Source organism: Bidens hawaiensis, unplaced genomic scaffold (genome assembly GCF_021521415.1).
Source record: "Bidens hawaiensis isolate Kalapana, Puna unplaced genomic scaffold, B.hawaiensis_p1.1 tig00043665_1, whole genome shotgun sequence".
In the NCBI taxonomy this organism is placed as follows: domain Eukaryota; kingdom Viridiplantae; phylum Streptophyta; class Magnoliopsida; order Asterales; family Asteraceae; genus Bidens; species Bidens hawaiensis.
Genome location: NW_027505856.1, coordinates 73,414 through 98,004, shown reverse-complemented (window position 1 = coordinate 98,004; position 24,591 = coordinate 73,414). Strand labels below are relative to the sequence as shown.

Sequence of the window (24,591 nt, the reverse complement as noted above, 5' to 3'; positions counted from 1 at the left end):
TCGAATAGAAGTTATTAGTAAAAAAGGAAAACAACCAACCTATAACCACACAACAACTATTTCCAATACATAGGCTTCACTTTTTTAAGAGAAAATCAACTAATTTTTCAAAGTTGAGATAAGATGATCCACCAATAGCTATTGCGTCCTGGGCCTTTTTCTTCCACTCCAAAGCCTTGTTTTTCATCATCTTCCCTTTCTTCCCATCCAACATCTCTCTCACTTGAGCTTCCACCTCCTCTCTCTTCACATCGGTATCGATTTCCATTCCAATGCCCCATTTTACACAACAATACCAACAATTTGTTTGTTGTTCCGCAAAAAATGGCCAACAGATCATCGGAACACCGCTACTAATACTTTCTATAGTCGAGTTCCATCCATTATGAGTCAAGAACACCCCTATTGCTGGATGTTTTATAACCTACACACATAGATTAATAGAAAAAAAATTTAGTGTCATATATTCATGATCATGACATGGTGTGTGAATTGTCCACAAGATTGAATGATACATATATGATCATGACATGGTGTGAATTGTACCACAATAACTCGTTTCCCATCTCTATCCCTATAATTACACTAAAAAACACTATATTTCTCTCTCATGTTTAATTAAATAATATTTTTTATACATTTATCATTACAGTTTTCTCTCTCATCTACTCACAACCAATCCAACAATATTAAAAAATAAATAGGGAAAACAATGTTTCCCCAAATTTACAGAAAATCACTATATTTCTCTCTCTACCCTATAATTTACACTCACAACCACTCATCACCACACCCTATAATTTGCAAACTTTCCTCACATAATTATAGGGAATGGGATGAGAATGCTCTTAGTAGATGTCTCTACACTCAATATATTATTATATTTGTTTCCATCTAAATTTTTTTGTGTTGTTGATAGTAGGAAACACGCATTTCCTGTTGCTTAGTTTATTGCATGCCAGAATTAGTATGAATCAATGAGGAGTATTTTTATAACCTATATGTAAAAAAAAAGTAAAACAAATATCAACAATTTGCTTCCCTCTTAGAAAATTCAGTTAGTTCACTACCCACTCCAGTAAGCTGTCTAGTTTTACATGTAGTTTCGAAAATACCTAGAAGTGTTTTGGTGGTTTTATATGAAGCACTAGTAATACTAAAGGAGTGCCCCATGTTGTATGTCTTGTCAAAAATAATCCAAAAGTTTTTTATTTGTAAATTTTTTTTCTAATGTAAAGCAGATCGATTGCATACCTCTTCTTGAGGGCACCAGCTAGTGACCATGCCTCTTCCTCTTGTCTCATCGACAAACTCTGGTGGCATCATGGCCTCATCGCCTCCAACAATATCCGGCCTCGTTATCCACAAGAAATCCTTCTTGCTATTAGCAAGTCCCCACCCAAACTCAATTAGTTGTTCTTTTGTCATAATCGTAATACTTCCGAAGTTCACATAAACAACCGAGCCAGGGTCTTTTGTGTCAAGCCAATTGACGCAACTCGTATCTTCCTTCCAAAGGTTGGACCCAATGTTTTTAAGTCTGTCGTCGTGAACATATTGTTGCATCATGTGTAGTGGACCTATGGTGAAGATGTTTGGGTTCAAGGCAAGTAACGGTTTAACACTATCTTGTTCTAGCGTGTCAAAGGTGTTCAGAATGACGGCAAACCCTCGAGGGATAGCTTCTGCTTCCGTAGTCAGATAGTTGAGCATGGCGTCGTTAATGTCTGTGGTTCGAATGAAGTTAGGAAAATCCTTTAATCGGATGTTTTTCATTTCAGGAATCCAATCCAGGCTTGTCTCTAAATACCCATTTGTCATATCGCTCATATCTGTAACATTTAATCATATAATATTAACTATTAGTAGTACAATACACAATAAAATCAATTTATAACAAAATTTATTGTTATTTTATCAAATCTTAAAAGACTTAACAAAATTTAATTTTATGAGAACATCAAGTAATTTTTTTTTGTCTTCTTCAGTTTATAAAATAGTCGTTGAGTAAAAGTTTTTCAAATATTCCATAACTAAAACATCGCCACGTGCACGTTTTTTTGGACCCACCACGAGATCATCGATATTTCAAGATTTTGTTCCAAGAATCAAGCAGATCTAAAAGATCACATTTTTTAAGAACGGGCAGGCAGGTGGTCATTCAAATCACTATTCCATGTGATTGACACACATTTCAAAATTGCATATAATAATAAATAAAAAATAATTAAAGAATAATGAAATTCAGTTATATCCTATTATTATTATTATTATTATTATTGTTGTTGCACGACTAACAAATAAAACCAGACTACTCGAGGAAACCCTATAATAAATGGCGACCTTATACACCAACGTCGCTAACAGCGAAGGGTAACACAAACCAGCATCTTCGGTTCCAGAAAACTAGCTTCCCAAATGGTCACTGCAATAAAAGCCAACTGAGATCGGATTTTGAACTCGAAACCTTGAAGCCTCCAACTCAAATCTTTGATTTCTCTTTTAACACCAACTTATTGTAGTTAAGAGTATCACAACTTATATGTTGTCATGTCGTTTGCGTGGAATAGATATAATTAATAATTAAGCGGTGTTACAAATGCGTAACTAATTTTTTAATCTAAATTTACTATTTAAAGCATTAAAGAATCTCCTAACGTTTACAAAGAAGGAAGGTGAAATAGATCTAATACAGAGTGATTTATCATCTATTAATTTTTAATAGTTCTTTTTTGTTTTATATCTGAAATATATATTTTATATAACTTATTTTGAAAATAATTGAATTATTTGCTATATATATACAAGTTAATAATTGGCTCGTACTACTCAATCGTTGCTTTTTATATTGACTATCAATTCTCAATCATTGCTTTTTGTGAATTATTACGATTTTTCCAACTGCAAACAAGTTGTCGGAAATTTAAGAAGTATGCTACGAAAGTTCACGGTTTGACACTTTGATCCATCGTAAAACATATATATTTTTTTATTTACCGATGAGTTTATTTAAAAAAAATTATACTGTTGCAACAAGCTAAAGAGTTCATGAAACAAATCTCATTTCTTAGTAATTTTTAAACCTAATATTATATTCAGTCTTATATCCAAAAGCTCGTCTTATTATCTATATCGTATGTAAAGAGTTCTAGACTTCTAGTTTAACCATAGTATTTGGGTTAATTTGCCATCCTTGTAACTATCGGTGGAAGATGAATGAGAAAAGGATGTAAGTTAAAATACATATACAATGCCATTTATATATTTGTTGTCATGTGTACCTTTGAAGATATGAATATTTATATTGTTGCAACAAGCTAAAGAGTGGGAAGACTGGGAGGGAGAGAAGGAAGAAGATTCCAAGTAATAAGAGAAAAGTTTGATGAATTTGTAAGGATTATGATTAGGAATTTGTCCCTCCTCCTGGCTAGTATCGATCCCACTTGTTAGTTATATGGTAGTGAGAGAGATGTGCTCTCTACGGGTATGACTCATGGTCGTCTATTTTATAACTCGTGTAATACACAGGTTGGATAAATTATATTACATATAAAATCAAATATAAAGATGCATCTATAAAATCTAATAAATTACAGACTAAAGAAGACAAAAAAAAATTACATGAAGTTCTAATAAATCTCTAAAAACATTAAAATATGGATATTAGCGGTCTGGTTTTGACGGTTTTTAGGTCATATCGTGAACTAAATCGTTAGCAACGGTTTTTTATTGTAAACGAAACCGAACTTTTAAAATTTAAAACCGAACTGTTATTTACAGTTTGGTTCCAGTATTGTTTCGCGATTTGAGCTCGTGGAGTCTTAATAGTTAATATACAAGATGTTCAAAATATGACAAATATATAAAAAAATTTGCTTAAAACAAAGTTACAATTATTATATATAACAATAGCAAACTATCTAACAGGGTAGTAGAGATGGGAGATCTTCATAAACTTGAGGTTATAACTTAACGTTTGATTGTGTTGTACGATGATGAAAAAATGAAGATTGACACAATACTGACAAGGTTTTATTAGACGACATACTTTGATACAAATCTTACACAACTGATAAAAACCCACTCGGAAATTTAGGTTAATATATTACAATTAATTAACAAAGCACAATATATATAATTATAAAAATTATAAAATCTTATTGTCCGGTCCGGTTTTAAACTGTCGGTTTTTGAAATAAATCGTAAACCAAACCGTTTGATACGGTTTTAAATTTTCAAACCCGAACGACCAAAAGTTAAGAAAATCAACCATGAAAGTTATAGTAGATGGTAATCAAGTTGGGTTTTATTTAATATCATGTCCATCTCATATCTATAATAATTTTTAAAACTAGTATCATACTCGATCCCATATCCATAAAGTTATGTAATTACCCCTTTGTAATACGTGAGTGTAGGTTTACCAGTTGCATGTAATATGCGCTCATTTGCCGTCCAAGTAATTGTAGGTCGACAAATGCTATAAGGACGTAATATTTAGAATATAGTATTATTTATATTTATTTGTATCTTCCTAGATGTAAAGATCATCGGAAGCCAAAAGAGTGAGCCTGAAAAGTGGGACCGGGAGGAAATTAGAAGATTACAAAAAATAGTTAATTGATTTGTTTCGACTATGAATAGGAATCGGTCCCTCTAGCTAGTATCGATCCAACTTGTTATTTGGACTAATAGTAGTGAGAAAGGGTGGGGGCGCCAAGTTGGACAATACTTGGATTGACGGGCTCACTCTTGTCTCTTTCTCCTCCTCTTTCGTGTTTTTTTACCAAAGGTTAAGATGTAAATGAGTCAAGTTGTTAATGAGCTTAATCGAAATCAACATGCTAAAAGCATGAATCGAGTGAAGCTTGAACAAGAACAAGCCTAAGAATAAGCTCACATAACAAACGAGTCGGAGCCCAATTCAGTTATCAAGCTCAAGCAAGCTTGGGAGCCTAAATGAGATTGTTGTTATAGTATTCTTTATATATGTTTATATGTCTATATTCATAGATGTGAAGGTTGCAAGAAGTTAAAAGAGTGAGTTTGAAAAGTGGGACCCGGGAGACAAGTGGATTACAAAAGCAACCCAAGGGTGTTCTTGTTGTTCAACACCATCAAACTCTGGACATAGCCACCATCATCGGCACGTGCAACCCAAGGGTGTTTACGTTGTTCAACGATGGTGTTTCGTTCGATTATCTCATTTGGTGAACTTGGTGGTGGTTTCGTGGTGTGTAGGCGATGGTTTCTTAATTTAGTTGTGGTTTGACGAGAAGTGAGATGACAACTTCAAATTAGTACTATTTACGAGACCATCTGTTTGTATTTTGGATATCTTGTTAGGCTAGTACCACCTCTTCATCCTCTTTACCGCAAGAAAGGGCTCCCTTGTAAAGCCAAGAGTTGGTATCAACGACAATTAAACAACCCTTAAGATCCTTAATATAATTTGGAACCATAATCGATTTCAGAAGAAAAAGAAGCCCTTAAATGCCCATTGATCTTCTTGAACGAAGAACAATATGATTGTTGTTGGTAAAACCTTAATTTGTCATCAGAAGTGGATACAATTTATCCTTAATTTAGAGGAAAGATGGTGGGAACATTTCTTGGAGTTAATTGAATATGATGATCATATATCAGTTCCAACCCACTCAAGTGTAGCAGATGGTGGCGGCAATAGGTGTGATGGTCGTTAGTGGGAAGATTGTTGCAGGTAATACTGAGATTTGTTGTTACTGGTGCGGCAGTAGGTGCGATGGTGATTGGTGGTGGCAAATGGTGGTCGACGGTGGTGGGTTCAGTCGGTTTAGTTGGAGGTGGCTAGGTGAGTGGTGGTCAACATTACGTATATAGTTTAGTACCAGAAATAAATAATGTGAAAGTTGGGAGTAGTGGTAAAATAGTTAGTTGTTATTGTTCTACCTGAGTGAAAGTTGAAGTATTTTAAATCCAATCTATACATACTATTAAAGCAAGGAACAATTTTCACATGTCACCATTCTAGGTTGTTCACATAGAATGCCACCTCAACTCCATGTCACCCATTTCCATTCTTAAGCATGCCAACTCAGCAACTAACATATATCTAACCCATTAACCCATTTAAGCTTATTTTTTCGCGGGTCATGGATATCCATTTAACCCATTAACCCATTCCTTTCATAATTATGCCAACTAATCATCTAACATATATTTAAACAATAACATTTCTTAATTTTTCACCATAATCATGTTTTTCTATCTTTCTCTAATAATAACCGGACCATCTTTCATCATCTCCCATATTCCGGCCACTCCATATCTATCTCTTTATTAATCGTATTCCGGTAAGTTTCTATTATATATTAAATTCCGATTGTTGATCTATGTATTTCCGGCAATAATATATTTTCTTCCGGTTATTGTTTCCTCATATCTTTTTATGTTTCTTCTAATAATATCAGTTTAAGTTTTATGTAACATCCTATTTTCGGTTATATTAATAAAATAAAGTTCGTTTATTTTATAGCGGGTCGTTATCGGTTTAGTTAAATAGAATACGAGATTGACTTGTGTTGGGTAAATGGATATGGGTTATGGACTTGGGTTATGGAGGAATGAAGGAAAGACCATGGGCTTAAGCCCATGATCAAAAATATATATACCCTTAATCCTCCATTTAATTCATTTACACATATCCGTTACACCATCCAAAACACACACTTAAGATTCTCTCTCTAGTTCTCTCTCTCTCTAAACCGATATCAAGAAGGAAACCGAGAACCGACCCGAGGTAATAATAGTATTTTATTGTTTGAGCTTAAAACCGTTAGTTATGAAGACGAAACGACGAGCCGACACCGTTAAACCGTTTAATTCACGAGATCCGGGTGGATTCGGGTATAAACCGGACCTATGATGAGCTTAGGGGTCACCCTAGCTCAGATCTGGATCGAACGGGACGAAAAACGGTGAAAAACGAGTTAAAACACGATTTTCCGGCGAATCCGCGGTTTTCCGGCGGTTGCGCCGGAAAGGCGGCGCCGGAAAAGGTTGGTACGAGCTTAGCGATGTCAGGGAATGTTCTGACATTCCCTGACCTAACCCTAATTCGCTAAGGGAAACTAGCGAAGTAGGTGTGATTCGCCAGCCGATTCGCAAAGGAAAGATTAGCGAACTAGCATGTCATTCGTTAAGGAAATAAGGGCGAACTAGGCCATTCGCTAAGAGAGGGACGAATGAACCCCCTTCGTTATAGGGTTCATTCGTTGACCAGATCAGTTCGTTAAGGTCCAATTCGCTATAAGGACTATTTCGTTAAGATGCCTGATACGTTACAAAGGCAGATTCGCTATAATGGCTAATTCGTTATGAATTCCCATTCGTTAAGAACTGAGTGACGAATTATGTGACATCTGACCCGATCCGACCCGACCCAGGTACCCGTTTCTCTGACCCGATCTCTTTCTTTTATGATTTAATATTTATTTATACTTATATTTTACTTTTAATAATAATATATACTTTTCCTTCCCGCCTCTTTCTCTCTCTCCGCCGACCCGTCCCTCTCCTTCTCTCTTTCCGCCTTCTTTTCCCTTTTGTCGTCGTCCCGCCCTTAAGCCTTGTTTTCCTCTTTTTCTTCTAACTCTTTGCTTGTCCTTTGTTCCTTCCCGCCTAAGGTTGTCTGCGCAGCTCCACGCGCCAGACCCCTTACAAGGAATCCTGCGTGAAGACCACCTGTTTCAGCGATACGCGAGACGAACTCTTCTCGCAGCGCGCTAAGAATTGTAATTCTTCTCGCAGCGCGCTAAGAACGGTAGTTCTTCCCGCGACGCGCTAAGGATTTGTAGTTCTTCCCGCAGCGCGCTAAGGATCGTAGTTCATCCCTCGACGCGCGAAGAATTATAGTTCTTCCCGCGGCGCGCTAGGAATTTTAGTTCCTCCCGCGGCGCGCTAAGAAATGTGATTCTTCCCGCGGCGCGCTTAGAAATGGTAGTTCTTTCCGCGACGCGTTAAGGTTAGTTCTGTCTGCCTTCGCGCTCGCGCTCTCTTGACCTTCTGTGTCTGCCTTCGCGCCTTAGCCTTCTCGCGCTAAACCTTTTGAGTTTCTTCTGTTGAATCTAGCCGTTTGCTTTTGTGTTGTCTTATCTTTTGAGCTGTTGACCTAATCTGCTTTATGTCTGAAAAGTTACTTTCGGCGCAGCATGCGCGCCAACCCCATTGGTTGGCAGATAAAGTGACTGACATAATCTTTTGAGATCTGCTTTTTCCATGCTTGACCAGTAACTTTATCTGTCCTCTCCCATGCCTTTTTACTGTTCCCTGTCAGCCTTTTCCCTTTTTCCCTGCTACCATATCTTTTGATATCTTTACTTTTCAGAACTTTTTACTGTTGATATCTTTTCTTTTACTTTTGGAGATCTTTTCTAGGGTTTGTGTCCCCTAGGGTTTGCCTATATATAGTACTATTTTCTTAACACTTCACACACTACACTTATTATCTCTTCCCCCCTTTTTGCTCTCTGCCGTTGTCCTCCTGCCGCCTCCCTCTCTGCCTCCGTCTTCCTCCGTTCTGCCCTGCTTTTCCGGTAATGTATATATATATATATAATAATTTACTTATTAATTATGCTAACTTATAATCAAGACTTAAAACAAATCATTAAAACAATAATCTTGTTTATAGGTTAACTTGTACTTGTTTAAAGTTGGTTCTTGCTTTATCTTACACCGCACCGATTATCAAGTGAGTTATCTCGTATCTAATCCCTTTTTATTTTAAATGCTTTGGGATGTTCATGTGTTCATACAAAACTTGAGTCTTAAACTATTTATGAACTTTAGTCGCGCAGTATCCCATGTGTTGAGGACGTTTACTTGGCTGTTTATTTGTATGTGTGTATCATTAACCGCTTTGTTCGGCCTATTCCGAAGTTTTCATGGTACCATTAGATGAACACGGGAGACCTATCGTTTACGGTTTTCTTTGTTTACACTTGCACAGATGTTTTCTCGTTTTTGTGCTCAATTGGGAGCACGGATTGAACTATGAACTATGAGCTATGATCTATCTAGGCTTGATCACAATCTGATTGCACCCTTGTTAAACACCAGACATACACGTGTTGCGCGCAGATTTATGATTATCTATGTATTGTATTAAACTTGATTTCTCACCAACACGCAAGTGTTTGACGTTTATTTTAACACATGTTCAGGTTTGCAGTAGCTGTTTTGGAGCTTGTGGACACGTAGGACGTTTTTACTTTTGGACTTAGAATTAAAATGTATCAAGACAAGTTAATGTTGTTCGAATGTTATAATTTATAATATATTGATTTATGTTTGATTTATGTTCTTTATTTTCCCCGCTGCGCGTGCGCGATAAAATGTGTATAAATAAATATTGACACCAATAGTGTCGCGAGTAATGAAGCAATATGTGGCGCCCCGATGTATAATCCGCCTTTGGTCGGGGTGTTACAGATTGGTATCAGAGCTCGTTGACTTTAGGATAGGTGGTTAGACGTAACGGCCTAGAATACCTAAGAGTCCCTTCTCGCGCATGAGAGAAATCTCATGTTTGCGCGCTTATTGTTAATTACTCGTTATTTGTGAATATGCTCGCGCTTGCGCAGTATATGATTTTATGTTTTATTTCGCGATATTTCGATTTTTGTTGAATTTCGATTTTTATTGATTTTACTTACATATTCGTTTGTGGGATTTGAAAATCCGAAAAGTCATGGTGATACATGAATAGTTGATTTTCAATTTCCATTTACGATTATGTTCTGAGGTTGGAGACTTGAAAAGTCATGGTGATACATGAATTGTCAACCTCCAATACTCATTTTCTTGTGTATTTCATATTGAAGATTGAAAAGTCATGGTGATACATGAATTGTCAACCTCCAATACTCATTTTCTTGTGTATTTCATATTGAAGATTGAAAAGTCATGGTGATACATGAATCGCCAATCTCCAATACTCGTTTGCCCGTATATTTTAAATTGGGAATTCGGAAAGTCATGGTGATACATGAATCGTCGATTCTTGATTCGAATTTGTTACCCTTATTAAGTCTGCATTTAGGGTCATTTATTTTACTTTTAACTTTTGATAGCATCTAACTCCGTGAAACCAAGCTTTATAAGATAAAAACTTTGCGCTAAAACCAAGATATTAACTAAAATTAAAATTTTTATAGAATGCCTCCGCTATCTCGCCGATTTCAGAGAAGAGAAGCCTCGCGCATGCGTAGACAGCAACGTTCCCAGGAAATGGCCGCCGCAATAGCCCAAGCCTTGAGCCAAAACAATACCTCCAGTTATAACATTAAGTCCTTTAACGCGGGTAACCCTCCAAAGTTCACAGGTCTTGAAGGAGCCACCGTGATGCTCCAGTGGCTTGAGAAAATAGAAAACACTTTCCTTCACACCCAATGCCCCTCAGACAGACGAACCCTGTATGCTTCCAGTGTCCTGGAATCCAGAGCGCTTACGTGGTGGAATGGAGTAGCTCATGCGCGTGGCGCAGAAGCTGCTTCCAGCATGCTCTGGGAGGAATTTAAGGAAATTCTTACGCGAGAATTCTGCCCTCCCAACGAAATTAAGCGCCTGGAGGAAGAATTTTGGAATCTTAAGCAGTACAGCGGTGAAGCGCGCGAGTACGCGACGCGCTTCCATGAACTAAGCCTGCTTGTCCCTCACCTTGTTACCCCTTCCCGCCGAGCCATAGAGAAATTCCTTGGGGGTCTCCCCATGGAAATTCAAGATTCTGTATGGGCCAGAAACCCAGTTACCCTCTCTGACGCCATTGAGTTGGCCGCTGTGCTCAGCGACAACCATGTCAGAGCAGGAACCCTGTTCCTGCGGGGAACTGAGAAGACCAAACTCACCAAGACTGTCCCTGAACCAACAGAAACCAAACCTGAACCCTCAAACCGTAACAACCTCAAGCGCAGGCGCAAGGCCTATGCGCTTACCAACCCGCCCATTGCCCAGCAACCCATTTACCAACCTCCAGTTTACACGCCTAACCCTCTGTCAGCCTACCCAACTCCTCCTGTAGTCCATAACTATGCCTTAACCAATCCCGCACTCCCTGCCCCGCCACCTAAGAAATCTTACACAGGAAATCAACCCTTTTGCCCAACCTGTAGACTTCACCACCCAACCCAAACCCCGTGTCGACAATGTAACCGATGTGGCCGCGTTGGTCACTCTGCCGAATACTGTAGAGTCCCTTCCGCCAACCCAATTGCGCCAATACCACCAGTTTACCCGCAGAACCCACAACCAACCTACCAAAATCCACGACCCAGGTCGTGCTATAACTGCGGTGATCCCAGTCATTTCCGGAACGCGTGCCCGAGACTACAAGTGCAAATCACACAAGCGAATCCGGTGAACCAGATTTCGAACCAAGTGACGCGTGGACGAGCTTTTAATATAACCGCGCACCAAGCGCAAGCGAATAATGACGTAGTTAATGGTACATTTTTGCTTAACGGATTTTATGCTTCTATACTTTTTGATACTGGCGCCGATCGAAGTTTTATTTCTCGCGCCTTCGAGCAGAAGCTTGCGCGACCGCGCAACGATTTAAAAGATAATTTTTCAGTTGAATTGGCTAACGGTGAAACTGTTTTAATTAACTCTGTGATTAAAGATTGCACGCTTAACCTTAACGAAAACGATTTTCTGATTGACCTCATCCCCATGCCTCTTGGAAGCTTTGATGTTATCATTGGTATGGACTGGCTCTCGAAAAATCGCGCCGAAGTTATTTGCGCCAAGAAATTTATTCGCATACCTCGAGAAAATGGTGATCTTCATATCTACGGCGAAAAACCCTCCCGCGGTCTTAAACTTATGTCTTGCGCCGAAGCCCGAAGACTCATGCGGAAGAAGTGTATTGCATTCCTAGCCCATGTGGTTAAGCCTGCTAAAGAGAAGAAGCTTCGCGATATCCCCGTCGTGCGTGATTTCCCTGAAGTTTTTCCTGATGATCTTCCTGGTATCCCTCCCGCTCGTGAAGTCGAGTTCCGTATTGATCTTGTCCCTGGTGCTTCCCCCGTAGCTAAATCTCCTTACCGTCTTGCGCCCGCTGAGATGCAAGAATTGGCCAGCCAACTTCAAGAGTTGACTGCTAAAGGATTCATTCGCCCTAGCTCTTCGCCCTGGGGTGCTCCGGTGTTGTTCGTTAAAAAGAAAGATGGATCGTTTCGCATGTGTATTGATTACCGCGAGTTGAACAAACTCACCATTAAGAACCGGTATCCCTTACCGCGTATTGACGACCTCTTCGATCAACTCCAAGGTGCCTCTTGTTTCTCCAAGATCGATCTCCGTTCTGGTTATCATCAGTTGCGTATCCGCGATGAAGATGTTCCGAAGACTGCTTTTCGAACTCGTTATGGCCATTTTGAATTCTTGGTCATGTCCTTCGGTCTAACCAACGCACCCGCCGTTTTCATGGATCTAATGAATCGGGTGTGTAGGCCTTTCTTGGATAAATTCGTGATCGTGTTTATCGATGATGTTCTGGTGTATTCTAAGACCAAGGCCGAGCATGAGCAACATCTCCGATTGGTATTGCAAAAGCTTAGAGCTGAGCAACTCTATGCTAAGCTTTCCAAGTGTGAATTCTGGTCTGATGAAGTACAGTTTCTTGGTCATGTTGTAAACAAGATGGGTATTCATGTCGACCCATCCAAGATTGAAGCAATCAAGAACTGGATTACGCCATCCTCTCCTTCCGAGATCCGTTCCTTTCTGGGCTTAGCTGGTTATTACCGGCGCTTCATTTCGAACTTCTCGAAGATCGCTTTGCCTTTAACAGCTCTGACGCACAAAGGTAAACCGTATATTTGGGGCTCGAAGCAAGAAGAAGCCTTTCTAACGCTCAAGCGATTGTTGTGTGAAGCTCCTGTTCTTGCGCTACCTGAGGGTAATGATGATTTTGTCGTATACTGCGATGCCTCCAACCAAGGTCTCGGTTGTGTTCTTATGCAACGAGGCAAGGTTATCGCTTACGCATCAAGGCAACTCAAGGTTCATGAAAAGAACTATACAACTCACGATCTCGAGCTTGGTGCAGTCGTATTTGCCTTGAAGATCTGGAGACACTACCTTTATGGTACTAAGTGTATCCTTTACACTGACCATAAAAGCCTTCAGCATATCTTTGATCAAAAGGAACTTAACATGAGACAACGCCGATGGAACGAACTCATCAGCGATTACGATTGTGAGATCCGGTATCATCCTGGTAAGGCTAATGTGGTAGCCGATGCGCTCAGCCGAAAACCCTGCCAGCTTAACTGTATTTTGCCGCGCACGCATCTTCACTTTGCGCCGATTCAAAGCAACCTTGAATCGCGTATTCGTGACGCGCAGCGCGCATCCATCAGTAATGGTAACCTTCGCGCTGAGTTAGCGTGTGGCGCGGAAGCGCATTTTGTGCCCAATCTGAGTGGAATTCTCTGCTATCTCAATCGCATCTGGATTCCCTTTGATGAGAATCTTCGCGCTGATATCCTGAGTGAAGCGCATATATCTCGGTATTCTATTCATCCTGGCGCTGATAAGATGTACAAGGATTTGCGCATAACTTATTGGTGGCCCGGTATGAAAAAGGATATTGCTGTGTTCGTAGCTAAATGTCTGACTTGTTCTAAAGTAAAAGCTGAACACCAACGCCCATCTGGTTTGCTCGAACAACCAGAAATTCCTACGTGGAAATGGGAATGTGTAACGATGGACTTTATTACCAAGTTACCTTTGACAGCAAGCAAACATGATAGCATTTGGGTAATAGTGGATCGATTGACTAAGTCTGCTCACTTCCTGCCCATTCGTGAAAACTACCGTGTTGAGCAACTCGCGCAGCTTTATGTCAAGGAAATTGTCTGCCGCCATGGTACTCCTTTGAGCATCATATCCGATCGCGATGGCCGTTTTATATCTCGCTTTTGGAAATCTCTCCAATTTGCGCTAGGAACTCGCTTGGACATGAGCACGGCATATCATCCTCAGACTGACGGTCAGTCTGAGCGAACTATTCAAACTCTTGAGGATATGCTCCGATCTTGTGTTCTTGATTTTGGAGGTAATTGGGATTCGCACCTGCCTTTGATCGAGTTCTCTTATAACAACAGCTATCATTCCAGTATCGGTATGGCCCCATTTGAAGCACTTTACGGTCGTAAGTGCCGCTCCCCGATTTGTTGGAGCGAGGTGGGAGAAGCTCAAATCACAGGACCCGAACTTGTTCAAGAGACAACCGATAAAATCGCCAAGATCCGTGATCATCTGCTGACTGCCAGAAGCCGACAGAAGAGTTACGCAGATCGTAGGCGAAAGCCTCTCGAATTTCAAGTTGGTGATCTTGTTCTCCTCAAAGTGTCGCCTTGGAAAGGTGTTGTCCGCTTTGGGAAGAAAGGTAAGCTTGCTCCTCGTTATGTTGGTCCATTCAAGATTCTCGCGCGAGTGGGAAAAGTTGCCTACAGACTTGACCTGCCGCCCGCGCTCAGTAATGTGCATCCAACGTTCCATGTATCCAATCTCAAGAAGTGTTTAGCCGACGAGAACCTTCACATTCCACTTGATGAAGTTCAAGTTGATGAAACTATGCATTTCGTTGAGAAGCCTGTTGAGATTATGGATCGCGAGGTAAAGCAAACCAAGCGCAGTCGTATCCCTATCGTGAAAGTTCGCTGGGAGTCCAAGCGCGGAGCCGAGTTTACATGGGAAAGGGAAGATCAAATGAAGATCAAGTACCCGCACCTGTTCTCTGCGCAACCTACTTCGAGATAAATTTCGGGACGAAATTTCTTAAAGTAGGGGAGACTGTGACATCTGACCCGATCCGACCCGACCCAGGTACCCGTTTCTCTGACCCGATCTCTTTCTTTTATGATTTAATATTTATTTATACTTATATTTTACTTTTAATAATAATATATACTTTTCCTTCCCGCCTCTTTCTCTCTCTCCACCGACCCGTCCCTCTCCTTCTCTCTTTCCGCCTTCTTTTCCCTTTTGTCGTCGTCCCGCCCTTAAGCCTTGTTTTCCTCTTTTTCTTCTAACTCTTTGCTTGTCCTTTGTTCCTTCCCGCCTAAGGTTGTCTGCGCAGCTCCACGCGCCAGACCCCTTACAAGGAATCCTGCGTGAAGACCACCTGTTTCAGCGATACGCGAGACGAACTCTTCTCGCAGCGCGCTAAGAATTGTAATTCTTCTCGCAGCGCGCTAAGAACGGTAGTTCTTCCCGCGACGCGCTAAGGATTTGTAGTTCTTCCCGCAGCGCGCTAAGGATCGTAGTTCATCCCTCGACGCGCGAAGAATTATAGTTCTTCCCGCGGCGCGCTAGGAATTTTAGTTCCTCCCGCGGCGCGCTAAGAAATGTGATTCTTCCCGCGGCGCGCTTAGAAATGGTAGTTCTTTCCGCGACGCGTTAAGGTTAGTTCTGTCTGCCTTCGCGCTCGCGCTCTCTTGACCTTCTGTGTCTGCCTTCGCGCCTTAGCCTTCTCGCGCTAAACCTTTTGAGTTTCTTCTGTTGAATCTAGCCGTTTGCTTTTGTGTTGTCTTATCTTTTGAGCTGTTGACCTAATCTGCTTTATGTCTGAAAAGTTACTTTCGGCGCAGCATGCGCGCCAACCCCATTGGTTGGCAGATAAAGTGACTGACATAATCTTTTGAGATCTGCTTTTTCCATGCTTGACCAGTAACTTTATCTGTCCTCTCCCATGCCTTTTTACTGTTCCCTGTCAGCCTTTTCCCTTTTTCCCTGCTACCATATCTTTTGATATCTTTACTTTTCAGAACTTTTTACTGTTGATATCTTTTCTTTTACTTTTGGAGATCTTTTCTAGGGTTTGTGTCCCCTAGGGTTTGCCTATATATAGTACTATTTTCTTAACACTTCACACACTACACTTATTATCTCTTCCCCCCTTTTTGCTCTCTGCCGTTGTCCTCCTGCCGCCTCCCTCTCTGCCTCCGTCTTCCTCCGTTCTGCCCTGCTTTTCCGGTAATGTATATATATATATATAATAATTTACTTATTAATTATGCTAACTTATAATCAAGACTTAAAACAAATCATTAAAACAATAATCTTGTTTATAGGTTAACTTGTACTTGTTTAAAGTTGGTTCTTGCTTTATCTTACACCGCACCGATTATCAAGTGAGTTATCTCGTATCTAATCCCTTTTTATTTTAAATGCTTTGGGATGTTCATGTGTTCATACAAAACTTGAGTCTTAAACTATTTATGAACTTTAGTCGCGCAGTATCCCATGTGTTGAGGACGTTTACTTGGCTGTTTATTTGTATGTGTGTATCATTAACCGCTTTGTTCGGCCTATTCCGAAGTTTTCATGGTACCATTAGATGAACACGGGAGACCTATCGTTTACGGTTTTCTTTGTTTACACTTGCACAGATGTTTTCTCGTTTTTGTGCTCAATTGGGAGCACGGATTGAACTATGAACTATGAGCTATGATCTATCTAGGCTTGATCACAATCTGATTGCACCCTTGTTAAACACCAGACATACACGTGTTGCGCGCAGATTTATGATTATCTATGTATTGTATTAAACTTGATTTCTCACCAACACGCAAGTGTTTGACGTTTATTTTAACACATGTTCAGGTTTGCAGTAGCTGTTTTGGAGCTTGTGGACACGTAGGACGTTTTTACTTTTGGACTTAGAATTAAAATGTATCAAGACAAGTTAATGTTGTTCGAATGTTATAATTTATAATATATTGATTTATGTTTGATTTATGTTCTTTATTTTCCCCGCTGCGCGTGCGCGATAAAATGTGTATAAATAAATATTGACACCAATAGTGTCGCGAGTAATGAAGCAATATGTGGCGCCCCGATGTATAATCCGCCTTTGGTCGGGGTGTTACAAATTAGAACTTTGAAAGAATGACAGAACAGTCCCTGGACTTAGAAAAGAATGATATAATTACAAATTGACCCTTGGACTTTGATGATTTATGAAAGATGCCTTCAAGGGTTAAAGTGTAGCGATTAACTAACCGGTAATAATCCAATGAAGTAAAACCGGCTTAGATACGTAAGATTAATTAAGTATACGATAGGAAGAGTTAGAGCCGTATTTAATATATGTATGATTATACAGTTAGTCGTGCTCAGCTCAGGAAAGGATTAACTATAAACGGTGAACGCAACCGCCTTAAGGTGAGTTTCTAGCCCCACTTCCTTGTTATGTTTTCGGGGCTGTGTGCATACTCGATGTGATAGTTAATACACTTATCTTAAGTGGTAAGTGTATGCCTTGTATGATTTATGTATGATGATTGTTTGACGGTGCGTGAACGATCTTCGGATATTGCATGTACCGTCAGGTGGTAGTTAAGACATGATTGATAAGTATGATGAAAGATATGATGTATGTATGAATATATGATGTATGCATAATGTATGTATGTTATGATGATGGTACGTGAACGCTCTTCGGAGATTGCACGTATTGTCAAGGAAAGTATGTATGAACAGGTACGGTATAGTTACACGAAACAAAGGGACCAGACCTTAATAATATATGTGATGGTAGGGACCAGACCCTAATAATATCTGTGATGGTAGGGACCAGACCCTAATAATATCTGTGATGTTGGGGACCAGACCCTTTATAATATCTGTGATGTTAGGGACCAGACCCTTATAATATCTGTGAGGTTATAGAGCGGAAGGCTCTTTAAATAGAACGGATAGTTATGTATGAAAAGTAAGTATGAATAATGTACACCCCTTCGGGCACGTGTGCAAGTATGAGAACAGATTGTATGTTGTATGATTAACTAGAACTCACTCAGCGTAGCTGACTTTTAGTATGCACGCAGGTGAGTAGATTGAGGCAGCTTGCATAAGAGGAAGCACATGGCATGGACTTCAAGAAGCTGGCATCTCAAGAAATGTTATGTTATTCTAAAGACAATGTTTTATGTTTTAAATAATTTGAATACCCTTTAAGACAACAAAGTATGGTTTTGTAATATGATGGTTTGAATGTTTTAAGATTCCGCGAATGTTTTATTAACTCTGATATTATGAACTGTGTTTATGAGTAAATCCAACGACCAAATGTGAGACACCGGTAACAGGGCCTTACATTTTAACTAAAGAAAGGCGATGTCTACAATTTTTCGGCGTGTTTACGTTTTTTCAGGTGAGTATTAATGGTAGGTTTTTCCGGTTATATGTTATACTTATAACAATGATTGTTTTATATTTTTTTGTATTTTTTAATTTTTCCTGTTTTTTTGTTTGACATGTTATGTTCTATATCAAAATTATATTCATCCATCGACGGTATCAAAATCTGAGATTGCATAGTTAAAAACCATATTTGTTTTTTTTCCGGTAAGACAAACAATTTTTCCGGTTACAAATAAAAAATCAAATATTCAATAATATAAAAATTAATATTATACTTTCTGATTTCATGTCAATGCCAAGAGTAACAGATCTTCACTTCTTCAATTCTACACAAAAATTCTACATCCGATTGTCATTGTCACAAATCATTTTACCGATTATTAACTATAATTCAAAAAAAATAATATCAAATATTAATTTTCGATTTTATTATTTCAGGTTATTGTCCGACTCATAGATGCAGGCTTTCACGATTGATCAAGACTTCATAACATTTTTTTATTATTATTTTATCATGTATAGATTATTTTTTTTTAATAATCGTGTATTTAAATATTTCAATATAATAGGTACATTATATGTCCTATGTCAATAATCATGTATAGATTATTCTTTCCTGATTGATCAAGACTTCATAACCTGGATGTATATTTTGTTTTCCAGCTCCTTAATAAATTACACAATTAACTATTCCATTAATTCCAATTATTTTCTTTGACTTTCCTACTTTATGGGCATAACGGAATTCCCATGATTATATACATTGACTTTCCTACTTTATAATTTAAATTTCAATTTGTCTTCCTAATTAATGTCAATACTAATTGTTTGACTAATTTAGATTTGAATTTATAATTAATGTTTATGCTTATTTTGACTTTCCCTTTTATTTATCAATTGTTTGACCATATTATTTTTGTTAAAAAAATAATATCAATAGTTAAGGCAAATATAATTTTTTAAATACAACAAACGTAACAAATTAAAATACACTTTATTGTCATAACGGAATTCCCATTTTATATACATTGATTTTCTCAAGTAACTATTTCTTAATTTTGTTGCTTAATACAACTTATTCCATTCAAATTTCATGCACAATTTGTTTCCTTAATTATTAAATTAATAGACCGATTTTACAAATTAAGTTCATTTGTTTCCTCATTTACTATTTTGACCATATCAATGTTAATTATACAATAAAATTTACATATATATAGAACTATTTTGACCATATCAGTGAATTTGACTTCCTAATTAATGTACATACTAATTATTTGACTAATTTAAATTTGAATTTATAAATAATGTTTATGCTTATTTTGACTTTCCCTTTTATTTATCAATATTAAATTTATTTTCACAGATTATGTTAAATTCAGAAATTATTAAAAATATACTTTACAATTTTAATTTTGTTTCTAAATTTTTAAACGGGTCCTAAACTTTCCTCATTTACTATTTTGACCATATTCTTTTTGTTATAAAAATAATATCAGTCAAGTATAATTTTTTAAATACAACAAACGTAACAAATTCAAATATAATTCTAAATGTTTCGACTTATATTATGATAAGCAATTCAAATATTTAAGTTAATTTGGTATTCGAAAATATTTAAGTTAATATTAAAGTTGATTTTTATATTTTTTGAAAGTAAATAAGTTAATCTTGTATATTTTTTGTACAAGTTAATATTCTCTTACAATCCATTATTATGTTATTAAGAGTTACTAATAATGTTGAAAAAAGTAACCGTAAATTTTTAATGGTTTGTAAGTCAAGCATAATTTATGCATGTTTATACATATAATTGTGTATTTATCAATAGTAATAAATTGGAATTTAATTATGGGTAGATAATAATAAGTTTACTAATTTACGTAAACAATTAAATGAAGGTCTCGATTTTCTTTGTAGTATTTTTCTACATTTTTGATATATAATTTAAATTTGAATTCCTATTTAATGTCCATAATAATTGTTTGTCAAACATAATTGTTTCTATATATGTTTTCCATTATTATATTGACTATAACCATATCTTAATAATTACCAAAAATTATAATTCAGATTATGTTAAAATATTAAAATTATATTTTACAAGTATGTTATTACTTTTACTATTTTTTGTTCTAAATATTTCAAAAAGTACTACCTTAGAAAGTTACAATTCAGATTATTATTTTTATTTTTGTTATAAAATTACAAGTTACCGTTCATACTATTACAAATTCAAAATTTGTAATCAATGTTAAAACAACTCAGAACTTCAATTCTATATTTTTGTTTACCCTAATTGTATATAGTTTTTAATTTTTTCCATTTTTATAAACTCATTCCTTAATATGGTTTGACCGAAATAATAACATAATTATCTCATTATTACAATTTATATTGTTTGACTTTCTTTATTTGTTAAAAAAACCGAATGAAGAAGTTATAAATTAAATAAATTTCCGATCGATTTAAATATTTGACCATTCACATTAAATCATTTTTTACCATTCAAATTAAATCGTTTTAAATTTTAAATAACATCTACATACTAAATATAACTTTCTTGAAATGTATCAACATTATTTAAGTACTTTTAAATTTAAGATTTGCACTCACAAATTATGTCCATATAAAAATTAACATACATTTATTTTGACTATTGTATCATTTTAATTAAATATTCTCTTAAAATCCATTATTATGTTAATAAGAGTTACTAATAATGATGAAAATAGTAACCGTAAATTTTTTAATGTTCTTTAAGTGAAGCATAATTTATGCATGTTTATACATATAATTGTGTATTTATCAATAATAATAATTTGAAATTTAATTATGTTTTGACAGAAATCAAATAATTAATTTGTACTAATTGTATTAAGTTTGCTTCAAGCAAAAGCAAAAACAGTGGACACATTTTGGATTTAAAAAAAATGCATATATATTATGTTGACATTTTGAAGTCAAAATATAACATTTTAAAATTAAAAGTTAGACTTTTTAATTCAAACATGGTTTGTTAAATTTTTTTTCAAGATGGTAGGTTACTAACTATAATTTTTTCAATATGGTATTATTTAATTCAAACATGGTTTACAATAAATGTTTTAAATTGATGGGCAAATAAACCCGGGTACTATCTTAGAGTAATAAATATTACAGTTATTGATTTGTAATAAATGTTTTAGATAAAGTTCATCTTTTAAATCAACACTGAGATAAAAGTTTTGTTGAATCCACATTGTAGAATTGTTTTATTGATTTGGAGACTAATTTCCTTTGTTTGCTTATTATTGTACTAATGCTATAAGTTATAAATATTTTAACTTTTCATTTATCTTTGTTAGTCTTTGTATGTTTTTGTATTTGATTCAAATAAGTTATGATGTCTTATAATTCATGTAAAAGTATCATTTATTTATAAGTAAAACATTTGCATTTCATTAAATTTATATGATATTACTTATATATCATGTTTTTAAATATGTTGCACCGTGTGTAACACGGGTACTATCCTGAATCAATATTGGAATCCAATTATCTGTTTATTTTAAGAGATTTGGATCACTTAAAGTTTGCTAATGTTAAAAAGAAATGACACATTTGAATTTGTAAAATGAAGTTAGTGATAAATGTTTTTCAATATGGTAATATTTAATTGAAACATGGTTTGTATTAAATGATTTAAATTGATGTGCAAATAAACACGTGTACCATCTTAGAGTAGTAAATATTACAGTTATTAATGCGTAATAAATGTCTTAGATAAAGTTCATCTTTTAAATCAACATTGAGATAAAAGTTTTGTTGAATCGACATTGTACGTAGAATTGTTTTATTGTTTTGGAGACTAATTTCTTTGGTTTGCTTATTATTGTACTAATGATAAAAGTTATAAAATATTTTAACTTTTTGTTTATCTTTGTTAGTCTTTATATGTTTTGTATTTGATTCAAATAAGTTATGATGTCTTATAATTCATGTTAAAGTATCATTTTTTATAATTACAACATTTGCATTTTATTAAATTTATATAATGTTACATATATATCATGTTTTTAAATATGTTTCACCGTGTGTAACACGGGTACTATTATAAATCAATATTGGAATCTAATGATCTGTTTCTTTTAAGAGATTTGGATCACTTAAAGATTACTAATGTTATAAAAGAAATGACACGTTTGAATTTAGAAAATAAAGTTAGTGATAAATGTTTTCAAGATGGTAATATTTAATTCAAACATGGTTTATAATAAATGTTTTAAATTGATGGGCAAATAAACACGGGTACTATCTTAGAGTAATAAATATTACAGTTACTATAAGATTGTGTTTATAAAGTTATGTTAAATTTTATGATTTTCTAAATGTTTTCTTGTGAAATTTTATGATTGTCTATTTAATTTATATGGTAATTATTACATTCACACATTTTGTTTTTAGTTTTACATAATCTTCTAGATGTTAATGTTAGCATAAAATTATTATGAAATACATTAACATTTTAGTTTAATACTTAATTAATCAGGTTACATGGTTTGTTTTATTTTTCAGGTTCTATAGCAAAATGTTCTTGTTTTTGGACGGAAAATTTGAAGTTCATACTGGAATAATACGATTTAAATATTTTCATAACTTTGCTAATATAGACAAGTTTGTTTAACTATTAACTTTTTATTTGACAATGTTACTGTCTAATATTTTGTTTAGACCATCCTAATGTTAATATATGGTTGTCTATTTATAAAATTTTATGATTGTTTATATTTATTTTGTTATTTATCTATTTTCAACCCGTGTGTAACACGGGTACTATCCTAGTAGCCCTATATATTATGCTAAATACAAAAGCCATAATTTTAAATATAAATATATAAAAAATAACTATTGATGGTAGAAAAGAAAATTTAATAAAATAATTAATAAAAAATAAATATGTCGAGCCTAAGCCGTGCTCGATCTTAGAAACTACTCAAAACCTGAGCTGAAACTCTAATAAGTTACTCGAGCTCGGTTTGTTTACAACCTTAACCCACGGCACTCCCTCTCACAATACTCGTCCGAGCCCCCCACAAAGGGTTTACTCTTCACATGCGCACTCTTCATACGCGACCGCACCTAAGAGCCTATCAATGTAATTCCACGGCCATGTGCATAGTCTCGTTGGAAATTGTCGTCTTACGTTGTCTCCTAAAATTAGATACCTTGAAACTTCTTTTTCTTTCATTTGTCGTTATTAAACTAGAACATCTGTTGTTTATTTCATATTCTACATATTAGATTTTATCAAAATAAGTATACATAACGAAAAATATGGGTATTGCCGTATGGATCTAAAAGATATCTGACTAATTTCTGACCGAAAAATATGGGTGTTGCCGAATGGATCTAATGATAACTGTTTACTTCAGAAATCTGTCTCTATCTAAATATACCATCGAAAATCTCGAATTTATTGTAATAAGTAATAACTAATTTAAAATAAGCTAAACGTAACTTCAGAAAATAAAAAAAAATTATAAAAACTCTAGTGATTAATTAATGAATGGGAAACTCCCATACATCTATTTATAAACACATTGCAAATTAACTAGCAATATTTAATTTGGGTAAATTAACTAGCAATATTTAATTTGTCTTGAGGTTCGAATCTTACAGCGTCAAATTAATGATGAATGATTCTTAAACATTCGTAATTAGTAGGCCTAATAATTTAGTGCAGAGTTAAAAACATTGCAAAAGAAAAAGAGAGTAAGGTTTAACTTTAAGAACAGGATTTGAACATTTTTACCTTTGAGGGGAACATACTTCTTGTTAACAAGATCACGATAGTGAGTATAAGCCAACACCCCACACCCACTCGGAGTCCAGAACAAAACTTCCGGCAACCCGAACCTCTCGGCCGCTTCAAGCGTAAAGCTCATGCACCCATCCGAAATAATACAACTCACCGGTGGCCCATCTGAACCGTTAAGTCTAGTGATCAACTCACAAAACGGTTCCAAACTATGCTTAGGAACCGATTCACATAAGGCAGGAATCGACTGAGTGGCTTCCGCCTCCGAAGGCGGAAGCCCATCGGTTATGGAGTAGAAACAGAAGTCGGGCAGGCCGTCGAGCGAGGACGGGCCTCGGGATCGAAGCAAGCGTTTGTGGTTGAAGTGGTTATTGACAAAAGAGATGTGGAAGCCTTTACAGTGAAGGAGTTTGGCTAGTTTCATCATGGGGTTGATGTGGCCTTGGGCTGGGTAGGGGATGCATATTGCATGTGGCTTTTCTGTTTCGGCTATTGAACCCATTTGATGCAATATATATGTAATATGTTGCTTGTGTTTTTAGGGTTATGACGGTGTGGAAGAAGGATAGAGGTTGGTTGTATATATAGAGGGGAGG

The 24,591-nt window shown here is 36.1% G+C and overlaps 1 protein-coding gene across 1 annotated transcript; it reads right to left on the bottom strand.

The window, feature by feature from the left end:
- Nucleotides 1-45: 45 nt before the first annotated feature.
- On the bottom strand, nucleotides 46-24,530 carry LOC143615646 (UDP-glycosyltransferase 85A8-like). Its single transcript, XM_077088725.1, has 3 exons — nucleotides 23,990-24,530; nucleotides 1,255-1,832; nucleotides 46-424 (listed from the first exon to the last, which is right to left on the bottom strand). The coding sequence occupies exons 1-3, from the start codon at nucleotides 24,495-24,497 to the stop codon at nucleotides 77-79; spliced, it is 1,434 nt and encodes a 477-aa protein (XP_076944840.1). The 5' UTR covers nucleotides 24,498-24,530; the 3' UTR covers nucleotides 46-76.
- Nucleotides 24,531-24,591: the final 61 nt, after the last annotated feature.